Source organism: Dipodomys merriami, unplaced genomic scaffold, assembly GCF_024711535.1.
Source record: "Dipodomys merriami isolate MVZ:Mamm:240054 unplaced genomic scaffold, mDipMer1.0.p SCAF_84, whole genome shotgun sequence".
NCBI classification, from domain to species: domain Eukaryota; kingdom Metazoa; phylum Chordata; class Mammalia; order Rodentia; family Heteromyidae; genus Dipodomys; species Dipodomys merriami.
In genome coordinates, this window is record NW_027206446.1 from 933,790 (window position 1) to 944,175 (window position 10,386).

At 46.6% G+C, this 10,386-nt stretch overlaps 1 protein-coding gene across 1 annotated transcript in view; it reads left to right on the forward strand.

Moving 5' to 3' along the window:
• Nucleotides 1–9,755, forward strand: part of Pik3c2g (phosphatidylinositol-4-phosphate 3-kinase catalytic subunit type 2 gamma) — a 120,614-nt gene extending 110,859 nt beyond the window's left edge. The window contains exons 28-31 of the mRNA XM_070011653.1: nucleotides 403–478; nucleotides 1,121–1,215; nucleotides 8,112–8,237; nucleotides 9,412–9,755. Of these exons, the coding sequence (XP_069867754.1) occupies nucleotides 403–478; nucleotides 1,121–1,215; nucleotides 8,112–8,237; nucleotides 9,412–9,564 (450 nt within the window). The 3' untranslated portion in view covers nucleotides 9,565–9,755. The remainder of the gene's footprint in view (nucleotides 1–402; nucleotides 479–1,120; nucleotides 1,216–8,111; nucleotides 8,238–9,411) is intronic.
• The last annotated feature ends 631 nt before the right edge of the window (nucleotides 9,756–10,386 follow it).

Consider the following 10,386-nt stretch of genomic DNA (forward strand, 5'->3'; position numbering starts at 1 on the left):
TCAGGACTGGTGAGCATGTGAGTGAAAAGCTCTCACAGACTTCTAGAATAATCATGTACAAGCTGAGGGCTGGAGCTCCCGCCTGTCATCCCAGCTACTCAGGAGGCTGAGATCCAAGAATCACGGTTCAAAACCAGCCCAGGCAGGAAAGTCCGTGAGACTCTTATCTCCCATGAACCACCAGAAAACCAGAAATGGTGCCGTGGCTCACGTGGTAGAGCACCAACCTTGAGCAAAAAATAAAATAAAAAACTCAGGGACAAACGCCCAGGCCCTGAGTTCAAGCCCAAGAACTGGTACAATAAAAGCACACGTGCACGGCAATATTCTCAAGGAACAGCCGATAAGAATAGCAAATAAACAGAAGAAATGAATAAATATGCATGTTGTCTTGTCTTTCAGAGTGATTGTGTGCTTAGCTTCTTTCTCTCTGAGCCTGTACAACAAACAATTGAAGAATCTTCACTTGTGGACCTAAGTAAGTAAATTCATCATAATTCACTAATAGATGATAGATACATAGATAGAGAGATAGACAGACAGTCAGATAGGTAGATAGATAGATAGATAGATAGATAGATAGATAGATAGATAGACAGACAGACAGACAGACAGACAGACAGACAGACAGACAGACAGACAGATAGATAGATAGATAGATAGATAGATAGATAGATAGATAGATAGATAGGTGACCTCCATTTAACCACAGAAAAAGCCAGAAGTGGAGCTGTGGCTCAAGCAGTAGAGCACCAGCCCTGAGCAAAAAAGCTCAGGCACAGCCCAAGGCCTGAGTTCAAGCCTCAGGACTGGCGTGCACACACACACACACACACACACACACACACACACACGAACCGTTGGCGTGGGGTGGGAGGAAATGGCTAGGAATGGCTAGGATGTCCAGCTCTGGCTGCATGGATGATTGAGCCACGCCGGAGGACCGTGGTACGTTGCATGGATGATTGAGCCACGCCGGAGGACCGTGGCGCGGGACAGCATTTGCACGGGGCCTGAAGCATCTCTCCCACGCGCGCTTTGTCTCAGGCCCTGGGCGTTGGCAAAGCCCCGTGGTGTGGGACTCCCCAGTGATTCTGTGAATTTCCACCGTTTCCGTCAGGTCAGGAGCCATCAGACAAGACCCCCAGGATACAACTGCTGATGTCGCATGAGGATACGAAGCTGACCGTCCTGGTGAAGCACATGAAGAATGTCGTAAGTGGGGAACTCACTGTCTTGCCCATGTAAGCCCCTGAGTATCCGCGTAGTAAGCCGGGTGTCCGGATCAAGGAAGTCCCCTGCTTTTATCTCAAGATTGTCTCCATCCTCTGATGTAAGATTATGCACTATTTTATTTTTGGCCAGTCCTGGGGCTAGAACTTGGGGCCTTAGACCATCCCTGAGCTCTTCAGCTCAAGGCTGGTGCTCTACCACTTGAGCCACAGCACCACTTCCTGGTTTTCTGGTGATTCATGGGAGATCAGAGTCTCACAGACTTTCCTGCCCAGGCTGGCTTTGAACCTCGATCCTCAGATCTCAGCCTCCTGAGTAGCTGTAGGTATGAGCCTGGCTGCTTATGCACCATTGCATGGGGCGGGGGAATCCTAAGAGAAAGATTAGATTTGTGTCATCGGTTAATTGTCAAGTAAAAAGGATCACCAGTTGGCTCTAAGAAGGTGGAAATGGCTGAGGATAGAGGGCTTGGCCCTTTCAAGAACAAAGCTGGGGGGGCTGGGGCTGTGGCTCAGTGGTAGACTGCTCACCTAGCGTGCATGAGGCCCTGGGTTCAATTCCTCAGTCCCAGATACACAGAAAAAGCCAGAAGTGGAGCTGTGGCTCAAGTGGTAGAGCACCAGCCTTGAGCAAAAGAAGCTCAGGGACAGCGCCCAGGCCCTGAGTTCAAGACCCAGGACTGGAAGGGAAAAAAGACACACACACACACACACACACACACACACACACACACATGATTTATATTTACACATACACTGTACATAAGTTCTTTTAACTTAACATTTCTTAATATTCTATTCTTTTATCCCACGCTTAAAATCATAGAGATTGATGTACTCATAAATAATATCAGACCGAGTCTTCATTTCCCAACATATGAGCTTCTTCAACAACTGTTAGTCTCATTCAAGATGGCTTTATGTTTAAATACATGTTATAAGGTTAATATGATTTCCTTAGCCTTCAAAGCCATCCAGTTAGAAAGTGGATAGTTGCTTCAGGAAGGTTGCCACTCCTTAGAACGTTCTGGAAAATTGCCTATTGAAGTTGCTTTCCCTGGCAAATAAATCATCATCAACGTGGCGACATTATTGGACGGCCAGGCCTGGTTTTTGATCAAAGGCCGTGTTAACCCACGTGGCTGCCCATTCCCCCCCACCCCGGACAAATTCCCAAATCGCCTTTGACAGCTTCCACAATTGCATTTTACGCTCGGATGGAGTTGCACTACCAGTGGGGTATGGAAAAGGAATCTGAGACAGGCCTTGGGGGTGGAGGAACAGAGAGAAAGCAAGAGAGGGAGAGTCAGAGACAGACAGAGAGAGAGACAGGTGGAGAGACAGAGACAGAGACAGAGACAAGAGACAGATGGAGAGAAAGACAGAAAAAGAGACACAGAGAGAGAAACAGATGGAGAGAAGAATCGAGACAGAGAAAGACAGAGACACAGAGACACAGATGAAGACAGAGAGACAGAGACAGAGAGAAACAGATGGAGAGAAAGACAGAGAGACAGAGAGAAACATGGAGAGACAGATGGAAAGAGAGATGGAGAGAGTAGAAAAATAGAGACAGAGAGACAAGAGACAGAGACAGACTGGTGTATAAAGTCAAGGGCAAAAGTGGCGCTGTGGCTCAAGTGGTAGAGCGCCAGCCTTGAACTGAAGACCATAGGGACAGCGCCCAGGCCCTGAGTTCAAGTCCTACGATCGACAAATTAAAAACAATTAAAGTCATGGGCAAATGGCCAATGTCTCACCCCCAGTGACGGTTGAGAACAATATGGCAGCAGGTGGAGCCTGCCAACATTGCTCTTTTTTGTTGCAGATTGCTTGGTTTCTTCGTGTGTGTGTGTGTGTGTGTGTGTGTGTGTAAGAGCAATGAACTTTCAAAGTCTTTGAAGGTAGAAAGTATTCTGATCCCTCTCTGTCTTCCTATCTCTGTCTCCTCTCTCTCTGTCTCTGTCTCTCTGTCTCTGTCTGTCTCTGTCTCTGTCTCTCTCTGTCTCTCTCTCTGTCTCTCTGTCTGTCTCTCTGTCTCTGTCTCTGTCTCTCTGTCTCTGTCTCTCTGACTCTCAGCCGATGAACAGTGCTAGATGCCGACAGGTAGATGTTTCAGTCTCTGCATGAGCTCTGGTCTCATCCATCACCTACCTGTGATCTATGCCCGGCGTTGGTGTGTGGAGGTGCTGGGGACAGGTTTCGCCTGTGTTTGAACCCCTGACTTCACACCAGGCGTGGGAAAGGACACGCCCACACACAAGTCATTATGCTCCTGTACATATCTTTAACACACGCTCTCCTTTCATAAAAGGACCTTTCTTTGTTCTTTTCTGAATGGCCGGCCTGCACTTCAGAATTGCAATTTGGCATGCTCACAGACCAGAAGTGCTTTTTGTCGGGTGTGTGTGTGTGTGTGTGTGTGTGTGTGTGTGTGTGTGTGTGTGTGTGTGTGTGTGTGATGTTCAATTTCTGGCATCGACCTCCAGTTTTGATCATTTTCTCATATTCTAGTCATTGTCCAATGATTATTTTTTTTCCTCTAAAGCTTGCATTACCCCATGATTGCAAATATTTAAACAAAGAAAAACCAAAAAAAAATGGATGGGAAACTTCTCATAAATTATTCATGGGAAGATAATGACCTATTAAATTCAATGAAGCCTGGGGCTCACTTACAAGAGGTCCCGAAGTGTCTGCTTAAACCTCTTTACCTTCAGCATATTCATATTCTTTAGAAAACTTGATCTGGAATGACTCTAAAGTTCTTTGCCTTTTTTTCTTTTTCTTTTTGATGAAGCATCAGAATAGGGCCATAGGTTTTATAAGGGAAAAAAAACCTCCAATAAAATCTTGACAATAATACCAGCTTGAGACGGACACCAATAGCTCATGCCTGTCATCCCAGCTACTCAGGAGGCTGAGATCTGAGGATCGTGGTTCAAAGCCAGCCTGGGCAGGAAAGTCTGGGAGACTCTGCTCTCCAACAAACCACCAGAAAACCAGAAGTGGCGCTATGGCTCAAGTGGTAGAGCACCAGCCTTGAGTGAAAGAGCTCAGGGACAGCGCCCTGGCTCTGAGTTCAAAAAAAAAAAAAAAATCTCTAGGTAACATGAGAAAACATCTCATTGTTCAGCCTGAGAATTTGCCAGATGGAGAATTCTCCATTCCCAAACTTGCTGACTTCTTTCTCTCTTCCAGGCTCTGTGTATGAGTACGTTAAAGTCTTTGCAAAGGTCATAAGACAGCCAAAGTTGTTAAAATTAAATAAAATAAAACTCAAGGTAAAAAGACAGCTGGACAAGTGGAGGTTATTTAATCATTTTAAAGTAAAATGATGGCATGCACATAAAGTAAAATTTGCATCAGTGGAGGGGCAGGGAGGAGAATGAGGAGAAGAGAGCTAGTGATTTCTTTGGTAAATTGTGGGAGCTGTTGATGGAGCAGGATTTGCTGCCAGAGTTGGGGCGGGGGGGGGGGGGATGATATTGAAAAGCTACATGAAAGTGGGGGAAATTTTCTCCTGAACCTTGAGAAACCAATGTCAGCATTTAAAGCTGTTGAAGTCCTTTTCGAACCCTGCTGCCCGTGGTCCATACACCCAGGTCTTAAAGGGAAATCTATGTTCTTCTATCATTCTATAAAAAGACTCCAGGATATTCAAGGTCGAGTCAAGGACACTGACTCCAACACAGCAGCCCAACGCTCCAACATGGCTAAAAGACAAAAAGAATGCTTGGTATAAACGGATGCACTAAAGAATTTCCTTTTCCCTTCTACTCTTACTTTGACTTGCTCCTCCAGGCAACCCGTAGTTGGTAGAAAATTCAAGAAAGGAAGGGATGTGATCCAATCGGCTTCATGAGAAAGTTGAAACTCATTCAAGATATGAAGAATAAAGAGAGGATGGAAAGAGGGAAGGATTCAAAGATGATTCAAATCCTTTCTGACCCCCGGGGTAGGGGAGTCTACACCTATCATCCCAGCTGCTACTCAGGAGACTGAGATCTGAGGATCATGGTTAGAGGTCAGCCTGGGCAGGAAAGTCTGATCTCTAATGAGCCACCAAAAAAAAAAGCAGAAGTGGAGCTGTGACTCAAGTGGTCGAGCACCAGCCTTGAGTCAAAAAGCTCGAGGTCAGTGCCCAGGCTCTGAGTTCAAGTCTTCAAGTCCCAGGAACAGCACACACACACACACACACACACACACACACACACACACACACACACACACACACACACACACACACACACACACACACAATTCCAATTTATATAGTCTATGATAAACTAAGATTTCCATTCCCCAAGTTCAACTCCTCAGTCACCCTCTTCTATAAATTATGTGTTTCTCATATTGTCAAACTAGAATCATCTACCTTTCATCTGAAAAGGTTGTGAAGACAGGACCCAGACTCCCAAGCTGCTGCTGCCTCCTCCTCCTCCTCCTCCCCCCTCCTCCCCCCCCCTCCCCCTCCCCCCTCCCCCTCCCCCTCCTCCTCCCCCCTCCCCCTCCTCCTCCTCCTCCTCCTTTTCCTCCTCTTCCTCCTCCTCTTCTTTCTTTCCTTCTTCTCCTCCTCCTCCTCCTCTTCCTCCTCCTCCTGCTCCTCCTCTTCCTCCTCCTCCTCCTCCTTCCTGCTTCTTTTGGAACAGTGGACAGGATCCTCAAATGATTATTTTGAAGTGAGAATATTCAGGATAGACTTGAAGGAACATGGGGAAAAGGAAGAGAGAAGTTACAAAGCCATGACAACTGGGAAAGAAGAAAAATAGCAACTTGAACAATTCGAGAGTTCCAGGGAGGACACGTTTAAGAAGATTGTCCCATTGTGTGTGTGTGTGTGTGTGTGTGTGTGTGTGTGTGTGTGTGTGTGTGTGTGTGCTGGGATTACAGGTGTGAGCCACCAGTGCCCTGCCCATCCAGTCGATTTTAAAGTAACTTAGATCATAAAGTGATTGTAGCCATTTTCAAATCTTACATTAAAAGCCGTAGACCCAGGGGTTATTTTAATTAGACCACTTTGAAAATGTGACATTGTAGACGACGCAAAGGCATCTCATTAAATGTTCGGCCCCTCCTTGATGTGTTAAACTTGAATTTCTCTGACTCTCAAGAAGTGTAAGGTATCCCGAGGCAAATATTCACAGCTCAGCTGGGGATTCCTAGCCATCTCTTAAATCGATCTGTCAAAAAGATGCAAATTTAGATCTTTACTGCCAAGAAAAGAATTAAAATAAATTATGCCTAGTGGACACGTCCCTGTAACCCTCCTGACACAATGCTTCAGTGCTGAATATCATTACCTTTGAATACTTTTCATCACCTTTAAGTCGTTGTCCGGAAGAGCTGCCGTCGGACAGAGTGGTTGATGGACACAACACATCTGGAGCCACGTCCCCCCCTTTCCACGTCCTCCCCCCTCCCCTCCCCACCCACGCCCTCGCTCTTCTACATTTTGGGGGGATTCACACTGAATTCTTGCCTGCCTTCTCCCCCTCTTCTCCTCTCCATCCGTCCACCCCTCTCCCCTAACCCCCACCCCATCCCTGTCCAGTCCCCACTTCCTGGGGTTTGATTTTGCTGGGCTTTGACTTAGTCGATCTTAAAGAATTATACTATATGACCCGGGCACTGGTGGCTCACACCTGTCATCTCAGCCACTCAGGAGGCTGAGATCTGAGGATCGCAGTTCAAAGCCAGCCCAGGCAGGAAAGTCCAGGAGACTCTGATCTCCAATAAACCTCTCAGAAAACTGGAAGTGGTGCTGTGGCTCAAGTGGTAGAGCGTTGAAGTGGTTGAGCTGAAGAGCTGAGGGACAGCGCCCAGGCCCAGAGTTCAGGCCCCAGAAGAATAAGAAGAAGAATTAGCCTATTTGATCTCTCCATAGGATCTATTATAGTTCCACTAAGTGGTTTGTAAACCGTTGCTCTCCACCCAGTGTGTTTACTTGTAGATTTTATGTGTACTCCAGCCCCCACGAATGAGGGAAAACAATGCAATCTGTATCCGTCAGCATCTGGTTTACTTCATTTAATAATTTGTAATAATGGTAATATTAGTTAATGATATTAATAAGTATTTCCAAATCATTCCATTTCCTTAGGAATGGTTGGGTAGCATTCCTTCTAACAGATACTTTGATTTCTCTCTTACTTCCTGATGAACCCAGTGGTGATTAAGTCTCGATCCGGCCTTCCTTCTGGGTGCTTAGTGGCTATGTACTTGTTTTCTCTGATATCTACACACATGAATACTTTGTTACTTTTTTATTGTGATGACAAAGGTGACCAGCAGAGAGGTGACAGTGACATCAGTCGGGTCATGAGTGCGTTTCTCTGTGGACCCTGTCCCCCCCCTTCCCTCGCTCTCTCCCCCAGTGTTTCCCTCCAGTCCCCACCCACGAGTGGTAGAGTTCATTCTCCACCTGGTGTCCAGTGAGGACCCTGGCTGCTTTGTCCCCCTCTGTCCCCCCATTTCTGTGCCCCCCCTCTCCCTCCCAGAGACAGAGAAACCCACCCACAAGACAAAGAGAAATAGAAACAACATAGAAGGAAAAACCCTCTTCTTTCCACTTCCCGGAATCCATTTGGATCAATATTATTGTTTATGATCAGAGGCACAGAGACTTTGTTGGTTGGTTGGTTGGTTGGTTGGTCTGTCCTGGAGCTTGAACTCAGGGCCTGGGCCCTGTCCCTGAGCTTCTTTTCCCCAAGGCTAGTGCTCTACCCCTCGCTCCACAGCACCATTTCCAGCTTTTTCTGTGTCTGTGCTACTGAGGAATCGAACCCAGGGCCTTATGCATGCTAGGCGAGAGCTCTACCCCTGAGCCACCTGCCCAGCCCCTTACACATGAACACTGATGGCCGCTTCTGTCTCCAGCGTCTCCCCGATGACTCTGTGCCCAGTGCTCACGTCGAATTCTACCTCCTGCCCCATCCCAGAGATGATCGGAGGAGGAAAACGAGAAGTATCCCACGATGTGCCAACCCCACTTACAACGAGATCGTGAGTGGAAGCCGTCCCGTTCTATTGTTCTATCTTCTCAGGGTGATATTATTTCCAATAATGGTCAGCATCAGTCCAACGAGGAATGAGAGTTCCTCCCCTCTCCAAAAAAAATATATAATAATAGTAGTATACTTAGTGTGCTGAGGAAGGCTCTAGAAGCTTTGGGAACTGTGAGGATACAGATCTTGCAGTGATAAGTTTTCACATTGGGCCTACTACCCAGCAGTAGCTGGACATTTGTGGAGGGAGGAGGGGAATTGTTCATTTTTGTTTGTTGGTGAGGGTAGCGTGATCCCTGGCTTATTTTCACTCACGTGGTTTTCCTGTATGTTTGATTTTGATTTTCCTCACCCCATCTCACACAAGTTACCTTCCCCCCACCTGCCGATTGTAGGCCTGTTCGACTCCTACACACTTTATGGGACCAGTGTGACCATTGTCATGCTGCAATTACGTAGATCGGAGGTAATCACAGCGTGACTTTGACCCATGGGGGAGGAAATAGCTAAGGAGCAAACACAAATCCCAGACGTTCATCCGTCGCCCCTCGAGTTAGCCTTCAGCCAAGAAAGAGGGTGCTTGAGTTCCAGCGTGGCTCTGGAAATCCAACGATGGGCTGGAGCTGAGAGATATTTAAATATATTCCTATTGAATGAAATCACAGTCTCTCTCCATTTGAAGTTGTAGAGAATGGGGAAATCTAAGATGAGACTTCCATTAAATGTGCTCTGATCCCCGAAAAACTTCAGAGTTTCAGAAACAATACCAGCCTGGAAAGATTCCTCGTTAACCGGGGTACCCCAGAGCACAAGAGAAGAGCAGCTAAATTATTTCAGTTGAAAATTATCATCAGCCAGGCGCTGGTGGCTCATATGTGTCATTGAAGCTACTACTTGGGAGGCTGAGATCGGAGGATCCAAGTTCAAAGCCAGCCTGGGCAGGAAAGTCCGTGAGATTCTTATCTCCAATTCACCACCAAAAACCCAGAAGTGGAGCTGTGGCTCAAGTGGTAGAGCACCAGCCTTGAGCACAAAAGCTCAGGGACAGTGGCCAGGCCTTGAGTTCAAGTCCCAGAATCGGCACCAAAAAAATCAATAACTAAAGCAATGGTTAAAAAGATGCATTCAAGGCTGCGTCTGATCCACTCTTGATTTTTGTCTTTTCTTTTCAGATTGTGTATGACGAGGTCACAGAGCTGGAAGGCCGTGTGTTAATGGTTATTGTAAAGAGCAAAGCTGTGTTTTTGGGAGCGATTAACATCTACCTCTGCAGTGTTCCACTCCAAGAAGAAAAATGGTACCCACTGGGAAATAGCATCATTTGACCATGGTCGTGAAGCTACACATTATTCACTAATTACTTGGGGTTTGGGTTCTTTTTTCCACTTCTGAGTATCACAAAGTAAGTTATCGGTGTGGTCCAAGGCCAAATAGGTTATTAGAGGCACAAGAAAACAACTCACAAGTCTTTTGTAGTTAATTCAGGCACCATGTTTCTTTATTTTCTTAGAATTGGTTCACATTACACAGAGTGATCACTCAGTAAAATTCAATCAAATAAAAAGCAATTGAGTTTTACACGCTGTTGTGTGTCTATGTATTTGTGTGTCTATGTATCCCTGTATACACATATACATATAAATATCCATATATCTTACAACCCTTCAAGAATTCCCATTAGCTCTGCCTTCAAAACAGATGCCGAGGGCTGGGCAGGTGGCTCAGTGGTAGAGCGCTTGCCTAGCATGCATGAAGCCCTGGGTTCGATTCCTCAGTACCAGAAAAAGCCAGAAGAGGCGCTGTGGCTCAAGCGGTAGAGGGCGCTGTGGCTCAAGCGGTAGAGTGCTAGCCTTGAGCCAAAGCAGTTCAGGGACAGCGCCCAGGCCCTGAGGAGTTCAAGGCCCAGGACTGACACAAAACAACAACAACAGATGTCAAGCGCGATCACTCATCATCATCCACCTGTGGCCTCCTAGATGACCCCATTGCCTTCCACATAGGCTCCCTGCTTCTGTACCCTCTCACCGTCTATTCTCAACATGGAGCCTACGAAAACTGTCATTCTATGCAGACTTCTCCTGGGACCTCCAATCACAGCATCAAAGCCCAGACCCTAAAAACCCCACTGAGGACTGCACACACACACA